Raw genomic sequence first — 14637 nt, 5'->3', positions numbered from 1 at the left:
TGCTGTTAGTACTTTTCTGGAGGACAACGGTGGAGCAAGCGTGTTTTCACATATTTTAGACAGGTGGTCAAATGTCAACTCTTTATAGGGACAGAGTCGTGTTTTGAAGGGCAAGAGAAGAAGATCGGGCGTAAGGTCTTGAAAACGTAGGCGAAGGTGCGTTATAAGCTTTGTACTTACAACGGACTCCTAGCAAACGTGAGCAGCTACTCAGGAAGTCATGTATATAAACACGTGACCTTAAAGAGGCCCTGTGGTCTCACCTTCAAAGGGAGTGTTCAATAAATGGTGCTGTTACCTCATTTCCAAGACCGTCACGGTTACAAAATAGTTCAGTTTTAAAAACATGTGCCACGTTCACATCTGAAACTAAGACGCTTACACCCATACCAGACTACAACCCATTTCGACACCAGATAGCGACTTCTGTCATTATTAATTACCTTTGCCCATACATTCAGATTACTGCAAAACAATCTCCATTTATCCACATGCTATAACATGTATAACACTGCCCTAGGCTAGGACTGCCAGCCCTTCATCTGCTCATCTATGGACAGCATGTTGCACTAATATACTGTAGTAGTTCACGTGGGTAGCTACGTCAGCATGCGTAGGCTGCAAAGGAACAAGTAATAGGTTTATTCCATGCTGAAAAGAGAAGAAAGAAAACAACGTTTCGGCCGTGTTGCCTTCTTCAGGTGTGAGAAAGACAGGGCAGAAAGCAAAGGTAATGTAGCGGGAGAACAAAAGCTGGGAGAGAGGAGGAGCGAGGGGCGGGAGCAGGGGACAGAAAGGCCAATCAGGAGGTGTGAAGTCAGGATAGGTGAAGAGAGGTGTGAAATGAAACCTACAATGAATAGAGAGAGTTTAGAAGAAAAATAATATACTGTTCTGAAAAAATTAATATACTGTGGTACTTTCAATCTGTATATACCTATGTGCATTTTGCACATATTTTATTGTTATACAGTGACTCTTAACATATTTTGCACACACCTATTTATTTTACATTGTATTGTTGTACTTATTTTAATTCTTAGTCTATTCTGATGTCTGTTTTTTCTTGTCTTGGGCTGGGCTGCTATAACACCTCAATTTCCCTTCGGGATCAATAAAGTCTTATCTGTCTATGGCTAAAAACCCATTTGGAGAGTAATGTTTTAATGGCACAGCTTTTAAAAGGTATGGCTAAGGAGAAGGAGTCAGAAAACACAGTCTATTTCAAACGACTGAATTCGGCATTTGATATTTTTTATTTTTTCACCAAGTAAAAAAAAAAACAAGAACAAAAACCCAACAATTAGAAGCCCTACAGATGACTGAACACAAATCAGTGTTTCACCTCACAATTTACTCACACTAACACCAACAGTGATAGTAAACAGAACAATACAAAAGAGAATAAAAATATAACAACCCCTTGAATACATTTTAAATTAAAACAAAGCCATGATTAAATATTAAATGGTTGCAATTTCAAAACTTGTTTTTTAATGTACATACCATTCAGGATCTGGTAGAAGGTCAGTTTGAAACCATGCAGGAGTTACACTGTCATATATAACACAATCTTGTGGAGATGACGCAGTGCACAGGGCGAGAGTGGGATTTATGGCCACAAAAAATGGTGGTGGGATTTGTGCAGGTTCCTTTGACAGCACAACACGGATCCGATCCATCCACATCACCACACTGTGCGATCCCAACACGAAAGGCATCTGGGTGGATCTTATTTGCTCTGACTCCTGCAATGGAGGCGAATGCAATCTGAACCCTCACCAACTTCCCCCAACCAGCCCATTCTATGCACGATTCCCCAAAGCCCTGGGCAACCCAACAGCTGAAGAAGCTAGTTCACGATTGGCGGGTGACTGCTTCCGTTACTCTTTGCACATCTAGATGAAAGGAAAGAGAGGTTGCTGCATGGGATTTTAACACTTATTGGCTGGTTTGGGGTTAAGTTGCTAAACATAGGGAAAATGTTTTTTTGAGGTTCGATGGCAGCTGAAATACCAGTCCCGGACCTTCACATACAATGGAGATTCCCCTTGCCTGTACGAGGTTACACACCTTCACACCACTCAATCAAGTCTTTTGGGATCACTTTCCCACACCAGTCCGAGTCCCAAAGTTCTCACGAGTGCTGAGTTTTCTGAACCACAGCAAAGAAAAAAAACATAAACAGATGGATATGGATATGTATATGTATAAAGTGACACCAGCATTGACAATGACTTTGGCTTTGATCCGAAAATACTGAAATCGGACAGAACAAAACCTCCATAGCGTAAAGCAACATGTATGAGCTCGACAGAGCAGCAACACTATAAAGCCATGAGTATGCTCAAACAAGTTTCAACACAAAGCCAAAGCCTCCTGTTGTTTTAACATTTAACACATTTTAGGAACTCATTTTCACAGCACTGTTTTCTCAAGTCTGTCATTCACACTCATTCACTCTTGTAAAACAGAATGCTTCAGTCCGGGCTTGGAAAGGGCTGTGGCCTGTTAGCTGCGTGGCTGTGAGGTGTGGTTCTGCTGGGCTGGAGGAATCTGTGGAGTGTCCACAAAGTGCTGTCCAAGCATAACAGTCAAGACAGAGAAACTACACAGGCACAATTCAAATGTCTCTTGTACTGCGAAATTCAAAAACGAAGTGAAAAGGCTGAAACACGTGACTATATACATAATACAGCTGCTTTCAACAATTCTGTTGAGCGCTACACAATCTTTAATTGAACCCGCTTCATTTTGCAAGGGGTTCTGTTTTTTTTTTCAACTTAATAATCTTAAATAATTATATAAAAGAGGGTGGTGATTAACAATACACATTCCTCAACATCTGGCCCCCTGTTTAAAATATCAGTGATTTGCACTGCATGGATTGAAAATGATTAATACCTGCTTCAAAATACTACTTTTAAAATGGATATCATCAGCAACCTGTTTTTTTAACAAACTCAGAGCCACAGAGAATGAAGTACTATATAAGCACTGTGGGAAAATGATAAAAGAAGCCAAAATGTTAAACTGCCAGAGAAGTTTTGGGAGAAAGACTTTGGCACTTTTCTTAAATTCTTAGTCCAGTGTGAATATCAGAATAATAAATTTCAGCTTCCACTGGGATTCTGAACTGACTGTTTCAATGGCTGAATGTCTGTGTTGAGCGAGACTTCAGGCCAATGTACAGAACCACAGTATCAGAATTGTACAATATAAATTGTGTAATCTGAAAGAAAACAGGACTGGTAAGATGAATTCACACCTAGAGCAGTTTAAAGAGAATCAGGGAAATGTGCAGGAAATGGACACTCTATACTGGGATTTTCCACAGTGTAGATTACTGCTAATGAAACTTGAAAATTTGTGTATTTCAGCATTGCACTAGAACTGGCATCTCCAACCTTACTCCTGGAGAGCCCCAGTAAACCAAAGCCAATGAATCGTCAATCACCAAAGACAGGGAATAAATCACCTGCATTGAATCACTATTTTCGACATGAACATAATTTAGAAATCTGAAGATCAAAAGCTCCCTTGATCAAGCACTCTGTAGATTGCTTGATGATTACTAAAATATTCCCAGTCTTCAGAAACAGGTGATTTTGGGTTATCTATTAGACTTCCTGGATCGGGGGTGTCTAGTAGCAGGGCAGGGGACCCCAGTGATGCTATAATCTGTTCTTCGGCTGTGTCTAGACACCTGCAACGCATATGGCGAAACAAAAATGGCACACGGAGGGCAAAACATACTAGGAATTGCAGAACGTGAAGGACATTTTCAGCAGGAATCTTCACCGTCCTTACATAACAACTCTAATTCAGTAGTTACCAGATGGAATACTTCTGCCTCAATGTCTACGTGTGAACCCAGCTTTAGGAAAAGGCTCCTATGGGTAGGTTCTCAGTGACCTGGATCCCTCCAATTCCAGTTCTTTCGCATTCCAAGGTTTTGGACCGATCAGTTAGATGATCAATTTACAGATGTGGCTAGAACGAAGTCCAGTGTTAGAAGAGACGGGGAGGTGGGGTCGTCTGGGAACCTCTCTGAGCTGCTGAAATAGCAGGAGCAGTGGAGTACAGATCCGACCCCCTGGGACAGGCCAGCTGGGTAAAGTGCTGGGTGCACACCCCTGACTCGTGCGTGCGTGCGTGCGTGCGTGCGTGTGTGGGGGCAGGGGGCGGCCGAAGGGCGGCGCAGGCCTGGTTTAGGGCGTGTAAGCAGGAGGGGGCTGGAACTGATTAGCAATGTCATAGTCAGCGGGGTACGTCTCGCTGCTCTCCTCCATCTCCGACAGCAGCTCCAGGGCCTGCTCCTCTTCCTCCGTAGGGTAGTGGCGCAGCAGGTTGGCGGCCGTGGCCAGGATGGAGGCCCCCCCGGCTCCAGCCACCAGGTAGAAGCTGATGGCGAAGGTGACGTAGATGAGGGAGCCGTGGTACTTCTTGTGCTGCTGCTGGAGAGACAGGATGAGTTCGGAGGCCCAGTAGCAGAAGCCAATCACCGTGGCGCACTGCAACACTGCAGGAGAGGGGAAACGAATGACAAAGCAGAATTAACACAGCTTTGGGTCACACATATCACACTTGTCACCACTGCACTTTCCCCAAGATCTTACTCTACACGTCTTGAAAGTAAGACAAGATGTTACAGCAAGACTACCTATAGGTAATGCAACTGTTCCTTTCTGATGACATTAGCAGTTTCTTTGGGCTTGTTCCCTGGTTCTTCCCTGTGTTGGCCCGCTGGTCCAGAAACACAAGCTCCAGCTACCTGTGAGGATGTGTGCGAAGGCGTAGCGGCGGGTGATTTTGAGGGCTGGGTGCTTGGGGCCGAAGACGTCCAGCAGGAAGGCACTCAGGCTGCAAAGAATGCCCAGGAAGCAGAAGGCAGCGATGACACGCAGCAGCAGGACAGTCTGGGGGTTCATGCAGTAGCCTGTACAGAGGACACGGAGGAGAATTAGTCTTTCTCTCTTTTATGGGATGAACAACAACAGTTCTGATCACTGTCACAGTGAAGGTATGAGAAGGAAACAGGAAATGCAACATCTCAGTAGGTCTGCATTCCGTCTACAAAACCAAGTCATTAACAACTCCAGTTTTCTCTTTAAGAAAGTTGGATGAATAGAACTAAGTCTAGATTTCATTCAATACAAAAAAAATACTAAGTGAAAAATACCTCCTATCGGCCTGCTGCTTTAAATCTGGGATAACTTGCATACAAATGTTCATTTCTTTCAAAAACCAAATGATGTTGAACAATGCAGGAGAGAGTAGAAATACAAACTCAATCCACTCTGTTTTATCTTTCGCGAGGAAAAGACAGCTTTGGCTTTTGGCAGAATACAACTTCCCTCAGCAGCTGCAGACGGCCATGCCTTGTCTGTCTCGTCACAATGAGTCACAGCTAAAGCACGTCAAAGGTTTCAGTTCCAGACTCGCAGTCATACAGAACTGCAGCCTGTTGCCTAAATTCACACGGCCTTGAACTATTGCTGGTCATGCTCTACCTCAAGTTCCTGGTTTTAAAAAGATTCTTCCTCATTTCTGTTGTTCCTGCTATAGCAAATACTAAACATATTTCTCAAGAAAACAAGGGAATTTTAGCAAGGTGATACCACAAACAAACGTATTAAATGTTTTGTGAAATACAGCTCTTATTCCATACTTAGTGCCTCACTATATATGACAGTAGATAAACTGTAATACAACTGACATCAACAAAAGATCCTACACTATAGTCTTGCAAAATCCTTTGTAATCTTCAGAGAAAGTCATTGCAAATATGACTCCGTACAAATTTCAGCCTCAGGAATCTCTAAATTCCACTTAAGAGTCTTCTGGCCTATATCTGGTCTGCCTAAATCCATCTGTCCAGTTTCTAACTGCTTTATCCCATACAGGGTCGCAGGGAAGCTGGAGCCTACCCCAGCAAGCAATGGACACAAGGCAGGATACACCCTGGATAAGACACCAGTCCATCACTGGGAACACACACACACACTCTCACTCATTTTCCAAGACGTCCCTGGACTGTGGGAGGAAGCTCACACGAATACGGACAGAGCATACAGACTCCACACAGAAGTGACCCCAGGAACTGAATCCAAGACCCCAGCTCCATGAAACAGCAATAAGAACCACTGTGCCCCCATGCTGCCCCCACCTGCCTAAATGTCCTCACTAATTCCATTAGTGATGTAAAATCTCGGCTGAGCTGCTGGTACAGACTGGGTGCTACACATCACTCAGCTAGTGAAGTGCGTCCCCTCCTATTTGTAAAGAGCTTTTAGGATGAAATGGTTTAAAATTGCAAAAATTGAGTTTCTGATTTCAGGATTCCTTCATAATAGTAAGGTTTGAGAGTTTCTATGAGCTTTCTCAGCGCACAGGCCTGAAAATTATTAATAATAATAAATAACAATTCCTTACACTTATATAGCGCTTTTCTGGACACTCCACTCAAAGCGCTTTACAGGTAATGGGGACTCCCTTCCACCACCACCAATGTGCAGCCCCACCTGGATGATGCGACGGCAGCCATAGTGCGCCAGAACGCTCACCACACACCAGCTATCAGTGGGGAGGAGAGCAGAGTAATGAAGCCAATTCATAGATATTATTAGGAGGCCATGATTGGTAAGGGCCAGGACACCGGTGTAACACCCCTGCTCTTTTGACCACAGAGAGTCAGGGCCTCGGTTTTACGTCTCATCCAAAGGACGGTGCCTTTTCTACAGTATAGTGTCCCCATCACTATACTGGGGCATTAGGACCCACATAGACCGCAGGGTGAGCGCCCCCTACTGGCCCCACTAACACATCTTCCAAAAGCAACCTCAGCCTTCCCAGGAGATCTCCCATCCAGGGACTGACCAGTCTTACACCTTAGTTTCAGTGGGCTGCCAGCTGGGAGTTGCAGAGTGATAAAGCTGTTCAACCATTAAGTTTCATGTTGGACATCATTACATGTTGTTTATGGAGATTTAAAATGTAAATGACATATTACAAGTTGCACATAATACACCTAGATTTATGATAATAGCCACTGAATAAAATACATGATTCTAATACAAGCTTCTTCCACAAACGTTAAAGAACTTATTAACGGGTTTTACATCTCACCCGAAGGACGGCGCCTTTTTACAGTATACTTAATTAAGTCAATTAAGTTCAGACTTAATAGTGCAGTACGTCGATGGTTACCAAGGAATCTAAGGATTCATACCTTCCAACAGTTTAGGGTCCACATATCCCAGGACATCCGCTACGCCGAGCTCCTGTCGCGGGCAGGCCCCCCCGTGAACGCGCAGCCAGGCCGGCTCGGCCAGCGCAGTGCACAAGGCGGTGATGGACAGGGCTCCGGGCAGCGCCGAGGCCAGGCTCCTCTCGGGCTGCTTCGGGAGAGCGCTCCCCCCCGGCCCTCGCCTTCGCCGGCTCCCAGGCAGCCCGGGTCCCGGTGGCGCGTACATGTCGCCCACAGACGTGCTCTAATAACAGGCAACTAACAGAGAAGGCGGTCTGGGTTTACAACAACCGCCCGCCGCTTTCAAAAGTGGTTAATTTAAATCCCGCCCGAGCCAGGCTTTAAACCCGAACACAAAAATGGTAAACTATTCAAATATGAAATGATAAGGATTAAGTTCTAGATTAAGACTGTAAATCTGAGTGGATACTTAATGTATACACCGGCCGGGAAACAACACAGAATTCCTTTTGTTACAGCGATTAGGACATTCAGCGGTCTTGCGTTTACGGCGTCGTTAAATTCATTCGAATATTATGTAATCGCTAAACATTAGCCAGAAAAGGATTTTAAAATTCGAAACACTGCAATCAACTCGCATTAAATAACAAAAAAAAACACTATCAAAATATTTTGGCTGTATGAACCATGTCTCCCGGCCTATGAAGACTTAACTAGGTAGTAAACTAGTTTTGTGTAGTGGCATTTATCGACAAGAGTTCTGTACCCGGATCGGGTCTATATCGACTTGAATTACGGTGCCGAAAATCCCGGTTCCGATCTAACACTAAAATCATTAAATTTTCGTCTAATTGTCTCTGGAAAACAAAAGACAACCTATCTCCTTCTGTGCTTCCTGTTTCCCGGAGGTGACAGCAAGTGACGTCTGATGGCGTAACTACCGTCCAAGAAGGTAATGAATTCTGGTAGTTGAAGTTGTTGAATATTTTCAAACTTTCTAACGGAAATGTATTTTATGACTTCTAAGAGGAAACGTAGTAATAGTAAATGCCATCTTCGTTGACCCTTAATAAGCAACTTCACATCTGTGAAGTCGACTGTCTTGTCTTCGCTTCATAGTTTCTCTGAATTATTTCAGATCATAAACTCGAGTTCCCAGAGTGCCCCTCGGCTGACTGACATAATCGAGGAGTGTGCGAAAAAAGCACAAGTCTTCTGCACAGTTTACATTTCGGGGGTGAATGTGTTACAATATAGGTGTTATTTACTGAAAAGGGATTAATGTAGATGTGTAAGCCGTCGGTTAATCTGAAGATTGTCTTCAGCAGCTGTTGATAACTGCTGTGTTAATAGCGTTTTTGTGAAGCAGCGTAGTTGGTTAGGGTACAATTTTTAAGTTTCGGCGTTTTACCAGGGGTCACCAAAGCACGGTAGTCATAAGTATCATCATGAAAGACTCACTAAAACTGGTCACAAAGTTCAGCGGCCATCCAGATTCGAGGTGCTGGTACGTGGCGTGGAACCCCAATGGGACCCTGCTGGCGTCTTCGGGCGGCGACAGGGCCATCCGAATATGGGGCCGAGAAGGTAGGTTCACCCGCAGGCGGCGGGCGCTTTCAAGCTTCACTTTGTGCGTCCTTTTAGCTGTGCTGACAAAACTGCGCGACAGCGTGCTTAACTGACCTCCTGCGCCGCGAAAATAAAGAGACCCTGGTGCCCATATCGAGCCACGACGTGTCTGTTACTGACGTGCAGTTCATAATTGAGGCATGTAAGGGTAAACAGAGATCTGAAATACTGGACAAATACCGAATCCAACCGACCTTTCCGCATATATCTGTCAATGCAGGAACTGCTCATCGTTTATATTTTTAAGCATTAGCTGACAGTAAACATGCAAAATTTAAATTCACTTGATTTAGGAGAGTCCAAGTTTTATACTCAAGTTTAACTGCCACCGCATGTGTGCCGGAACGTTACCTTTCAGTTCAGAAGCATGATGTTAAAACAAATGGATAATGCGAACGATCTTCAGCCGTCCTCCCCCGCGCATTTCTTCCCTTACCCTCTTCCCTCCGGTGGCTGTGCAGGTGATGCCTGGGTGTGCAAGTCAGTCCTGCAGGACGGGCACCAGCGGACTGTGCGGAAGGTGGCCTGGTCTCCGTGCGGCACGTACCTGGCCTCGGCCAGCTTTGACGCCACCACGTGCATTTGGCGGAAGAAAGAGGACGATTTCGAGGTAACGTCAGCCCAGCGCCTGTCCGAGCAGAGAGAGAGAGAGAGAGGTCCTGACCCAGAGGAATTACCTGGATAAGGACCCGGTTTTTTTTCAACGCGGTTAAAATGGGCGTTTTCTGTCTTGTCTGTCTATCTGTCGCAGTGTCTGACCACTCTGGAGGGTCACGAAAACGAGGTGAAGTGCGTGGCGTGGGCCCCCTCGGGCTCCCTGCTGGCTACCTGCAGCAGAGACAAGAGTGTGTGGGTCTGGGAAGGTCAGTAGAGCGCCGACTCCTCTCACCCCTGCTGGGGCTTGCTTACCTGTTGGACCCGTAACCCTGCTGTTAAACCCAAGTTAATAATCTGTTTCATTTTTTTTTCTTTAAAAGAGGAGGAGGGTGGGTGACATAAAAAAGTATGGTTTATTTTGAAAACATAAGCAGGGCACTTACATTTTTTCCTCAGAAAACAAACTCCAATTGTTTTAGTCGCAGTCAATACACATTTTTAAGTGAGTTTTCTTTAAATATTCCCATATGTTTAGTCATTTTCCTCTAGTGCCAGAGGCAGTGCCGATATTCCACTTATCTTCTGTCATGTGATTTGACGGCTTATTTAATCAAGCATCACTTGATTAATGGTCTGTAGCCACTGATTGACTGGAAAGCCCATCAGGACTGGTGGTCTTGAGGACGAGAGTGGGAGACCAGATTTCTGAAGGACCACAATCTGGCTGGCTTTTTTTCTGAGCTCTGATAGTGGTTTAAGGAAACCTGCTGGACTGGTGCCGTGTGCCAGCTGACCCGCTGTCTGTCTTGCAGTGGACGAGGAAGAGGAGTACGAGTGTGTCAGTGTGGTGAACTCCCACACTCAGGACGTCAAGCACGTGGTATGGCACCCCACGCAGGAGGTACGACTCTGCTGTCTTCCCCGTGTGCGGGGTAGGGCTCTGTCATTGCTGCAGTCTGTGATCCCCCTCTCTCTCGATTGCTCAGACGCAGTCTCTCCCACGGCCTGTTCCTCTTCTGCTTCCCTTGTTTTCATCCAGTGCTTAATGAAGTAGGCTTGAAGAAGACCTTTTTATTATCACCAGTATTTAGAAAAGTATTGATTTTCACATATCTGCCAAATCTTAAGCAAAAGCACCTGTCAAGGTTTTTTAAGAGCTCGAAACAATTAAAAAAGCAGCTTGCGCCTTCAATGAAGGGTTTAAGTAAGGGTGTAAGGACGGAGTAGGGAAATGACTGCTGTCCGTCACATGTGATAAACCCAATAATCCAGGGGTCTATATGGAAGTGCATATAAACTGAGAACAAGAGGCACTTCTTTATCGAAAGGGTAATGGGAGTGTGGAACAAGCTACCCAGCCATGTTATTGAAGCTGAAACCCTGGGCTTTTTCAGAAAACAGCTTAATGAGATCCTTGGATCCATGAATTACTAGCTGCCAATTAGAGTGAATGGTCTTTTCTCCTTTTAAGCTCTTAGTAGTTGATATCCTCTCTTTGTTTGCTGGAAGCTGCCTGTGAAGTGTAAGTGGCTCAGTTTGTAGACAGGCTGAATCTTGGGCGCAGTTGGGACGCTCTTTCCTTCTTCTCTAGAACATTCTCTCCTAGTCCTGTGGTTGAAAACTCCAGTGATCTCAGCTTGTTGTGCATCTCTCCCCCCCACCGCCCCACGCAGCTCCTGGCCTCGGCCAGCTACGACAACGCGGTGAAGCTGTACCACGAGGACGATGACGACTGGGTGTGCCTGACCACCCTGGAGGGCCACGAGTCCACCGTGTGGAGCCTGGCCTTCGACCAGAGCGGCGAGCGGCTGGCCTCCTGCAGTGATGACCGCACCGTCCGCATCTGGAGGGAGTATCGCCCCGGCAACGAGCAAGGTCTGCAGCAGTCACTCCCCTGGTTCAAGTGTCCAGGAAAGATGAGCCTGTTTCATATCTCGGTTTTAGGACTCTGACGTGCCTCTGCAGGGGATTAGTAAGGACCCTTCTGGTTTCCCTTGTTCTTTATGCTGAAGCGTGTTACAAGTTTGGTCTAATATTAAATGCCTTAGGATGGCATGGAGGTGCAGTGGTTAGCACTGCTGCCTCACAGTGCTGGGGCTCTGGGGTTCAATTCCAGACCTGGGATGCTGTCTGTGAGGAGTTTGTATGTTCTCCCCATGCTCATGTGGGTTTCCTCTCACAGTACCAAAAAGATACTGGTAGGCTAATTGGCTTCTGGGAAAGTTGGTCCTGGCGTGTGTGTGTGCATGTTTGAGTCTATGTGTGTGCCCTGCGATGGACTGGTGTCCCACCCATGGTGTACCCTGCCATGTGCCCATTATTTAGCAGCTTGCATTAAAATTGGAACGAATAACATCTGAATCCAAGCAAATACCACAGCAGGATAGAGCCACGACGGGTGATGTCCGATGAGGAGGGTTTGTGTTGGGTCTGAAACGGTGTGTGTTTTGCAGGAGTGGTGTGCAATGGGACTGACCCCACCTGGAAGTGTATCTGCACTCTGTCCGGCTATCACACGCGCACCATCTACGACATTTCCTGGTAAGATTTCCCCTCCCAGCTGGTACTGTTTAAGGGAGAAACAAACACTGTTTTACTCTACAGTGGAAATAGATGAACAAGATGAACCAGTCCCACAGCCAAGACATTTAGACCTAAAAACCAAATATCAACTTTTATGGATTTTTTAAAATAGTTTTAGACCACAGCCACTGTATGTCAGAAATGCTAGAAACAGACTTTTGCCTCCATCATTCAGTGCAGGCGGAAGTCTGAACTTCCCAGAATTCCTGTATACCACTGGTATAAGACAACTGTCTCTATTGTGCTGCCAGGTGTCACCTGACTGGCGCCATAGCGACAGCCTGCGGCGATGATGCCATCCGCGTGTTCGAAGAGGAGTCTTCCTCTGACCCCCACCAGCCCACCTTCTCCCTGATGGGCCACGTGGCCAAGGCCCACGCACAGGATGTCAACTGTGTGGCCTGGAACCCCAAGGAGGCGGGGCTTCTGGCCTCTTGCAGTGACGATGGGGAGATTGGCATCTGGAGCTACCAATCCCAGGCCTGATGGGGCTGGCCTCCTGTGAGGCAGGAACCAATAAGAACCAACCAGTGAGATACTTTCAGCGAGTGTATTCAGCACTAACAGGAAATTGCAACTGATGGAAATTCCAGTTCCCCGTTTGCCTCTGTGTTAAAGAAAAATACACAAACTAGGCTACTTTAGTTTTGCAATCCAGTGAAAGTGGTTTATTTGGGGGAAATTTGTGTGAAGATCACATCATCCGAATATTATTTTATATAAGCACAGGTATGTTTCATTTCTCTTGTACATTTTTGGCAAACCAAGCTTTTCTAAGTTGTTACTGCTGTGAGGATATTTTTGGTCTTGAAAGGGAGACGAGCAAGGACCAACCCAAGCGCTTTTTCATATGTTTGCAATGTGTGTTAATTTTTAACTGATGATAATAGCACTGTAAAATGACAATCCGGCATGGGTCTAAGGATTTTTTTTTTTAAGTGACTTGAAAAGATTAAACTTTACTTAGAAAGTAACGTCACATTTATGCATATAATTTGCAACAGGCAATTTAAAGTACAGTGGACACTAAAATAAAACTGCTCTGCAGGTGAAGAGGCTGGATGATGTAGCTGAAGAGACAGGCTTTTCTTCTCACTGGTTTTGAAAACTGCACATTAATTCTGGTTAAATAACAAAAATGCACTGTTACTGAGCGTTCTGGCATGTAGAATAAAATGCAATTCCACCAGAGTAAGCTCATTTAAAAAGGTTTTATTTATGATGCTAGATTAGAAAATCTGTGGCTACTCAATTTTCCAGGAAGGCAGTCCAGTTGTATAGACACACCCCTACTGAAATTTCAGCTGTTGTTGATGTAAAGGCTGAAATCAAGACAAACCATGTCAGACCTTTTTTCACCCTTAATAAGATCATGTAACCAACAATATTTAAGTGAAAAACACATGTATCCTTTTTAGGAAAAATAATTACAAATAAAAAAAACTTTCAATGCCCTGATGGCATAAGTGTGCACACCCTTTAAGTAATACCTTGTGGAAGCACCCTTTGCTTTGATTACAACAGTAAACCTGTTTGGATAGGTCTCTATCGTAGCACGCCTGGATTTTGCAATTCTATCCCGCTCTTCTTTGTAGAAGAGTTCACGCTCGGTCAAATTGCAAGGGGATCTCCTGTGCACAGCCCTCTTTAGGTCAGTCCACAGATTTTCTGGATTGAGGTCCAGGCTCTGACTGGGCCATTCCAGGACATCGATCTTCCCTTTTTTTAAGCCATTCCTTGGTTGAGTTGGCTGTGTGCTTGTTGTGTTGAAAGGTGAAAATCTTCTTTTACTTCAGCTTCTAGCAGAGGGCAGCAGGTTTTGCACCAAAATATCTTGATATTTGGAGCTATTCATTTTCCCCTCTGTCCTGACCAGAGCCCCTGTCCCCGCTGAAGAGAAGCACCCCCCTATCATGATGCTGCCACCACTATGCTTGACAGTAGGCACTGTGTTCTTTGGGTGGTGAGCTGTGTTGGCTTTGCACCAAATAGATCTTTTGGAATTAAAGCTAAGAAGTTCTACCTTGGGCTCATCAGACCATAAGACATCCCACATGGTTTTAGGAGACTGAATGTGCCTTCTTGCAATTGTTTAAGGGCGTGGATGTTTTTTTGTGAGAAATGGCTTCTTTTTTTGCCACCCTATCCCATAGCTCAGACTTGTGGAGAATATGTGAAATGGTTGTAATATGCAGGGAGTGGTCAGTTACTGCCATAAACTCGTGCGGTTGGCCTTTTGGTAGCCTCCCTGATGAACTTTCTCCTTGCCCGGTCATCAGTTTTGGAGGGACATCCTGATCTTTACAATGTCCTGGTGTTTCCTCCACTTCGTAATGATGGTCTTTACAGTGTTCCATTATGTAATGCCTTTGAAATTCTTTTCTATCCCTCTGCTGATCTGTATCTTTCAACAATAAGATCTCATAGGTCTTCCATTAGCTCCTTGTAGACCTTATCTCTGCTCTGTGCAACCAAGAAACCTTCAGGGACAGAACAGCTGATTTTATCTAGGGCTAATCAGAAACACTTCAGTTGATTTCAGGTGAAGGCAGATTACCTTTGTACATGATTTGGAATGTGATTGGTTAAATCTGAACACAGTTACAACCCCCTTTATA

The 14637-nt window shown here is 45.1% G+C and overlaps 2 protein-coding genes across 2 annotated transcripts; one reads left to right on the top strand and one right to left on the bottom strand.

Moving 5' to 3' along the window:
* Positions 1 to 1233: 1233 nt before the first annotated feature.
* tmem127 (transmembrane protein 127) lies at positions 1234 to 8122 on the bottom strand. Its single transcript, XM_088909141.1, has 4 exons — positions 8087 to 8122; positions 7232 to 7507; positions 4775 to 4939; positions 1234 to 4522 (listed from the first exon to the last, which is right to left on the bottom strand). Exons 2-4 carry the CDS (start codon positions 7473 to 7475, stop codon positions 4212 to 4214), a joined length of 720 nt encoding a protein of 239 aa, XP_088765267.1. The 5' UTR covers positions 7476 to 7507; positions 8087 to 8122; the 3' UTR covers positions 1234 to 4211.
* Positions 8123 to 8369: 247 nt separating this feature from the next.
* On the top strand, positions 8370 to 13210 carry ciao1 (cytosolic iron-sulfur assembly component 1). Its single transcript, XM_088909140.1, has 7 exons — positions 8370 to 8797; positions 9301 to 9449; positions 9591 to 9702; positions 10249 to 10337; positions 11110 to 11311; positions 11890 to 11977; positions 12271 to 13210. Exons 1-7 carry the CDS (start codon positions 8659 to 8661, stop codon positions 12503 to 12505), a joined length of 1014 nt encoding a protein of 337 aa, XP_088765266.1. The 5' UTR covers positions 8370 to 8658; the 3' UTR covers positions 12506 to 13210.
* The last annotated feature ends 1427 nt before the right edge of the window (positions 13211 to 14637 follow it).

Source organism: Atractosteus spatula, chromosome 2 (genome assembly GCF_055471065.1).
Source record: "Atractosteus spatula isolate fAtrSpa1 chromosome 2, fAtrSpa1.hap1, whole genome shotgun sequence".
NCBI classification, from domain to species: domain Eukaryota; kingdom Metazoa; phylum Chordata; class Actinopteri; order Semionotiformes; family Lepisosteidae; genus Atractosteus; species Atractosteus spatula.
The sequence above is the reverse complement of the archived record's forward strand: the minus strand, read 5'-3'. Positions and strand labels throughout refer to the sequence as shown.

Coding starts and splice junctions, on each gene's coding strand:
- tmem127 (XM_088909141.1), bottom strand. CDS start 7,475: ATGTACGCGCCACCGGGACCCGGGCTGCCTGGGAGCCGGCGAAGGCGA. Junction 4,940..7,231: donor GGACCCTAAACTGTTGGAAG/GTATGAATCCTT, acceptor TCCTCTGTACAG/GCTACTGCATGAACCCCCAG. Junction 4,523..4,774: donor CTTCGCACACATCCTCACAG/GTAGCTGGAGCT, acceptor CCTCTCCTGCAG/TGTTGCAGTGCGCCACGGTG.
- ciao1 (XM_088909140.1), top strand. CDS start 8,659: ATGAAAGACTCACTAAAACTGGTCACAAAGTTCAGCGGCCATCCAGAT. Junction 9,450..9,590: donor AGAAAGAGGACGATTTCGAG/GTAACGTCAGCC, acceptor TATCTGTCGCAG/TGTCTGACCACTCTGGAGGG. Junction 11,312..11,889: donor TCGCCCCGGCAACGAGCAAG/GTCTGCAGCAGT, acceptor TGTGTTTTGCAG/GAGTGGTGTGCAATGGGACT.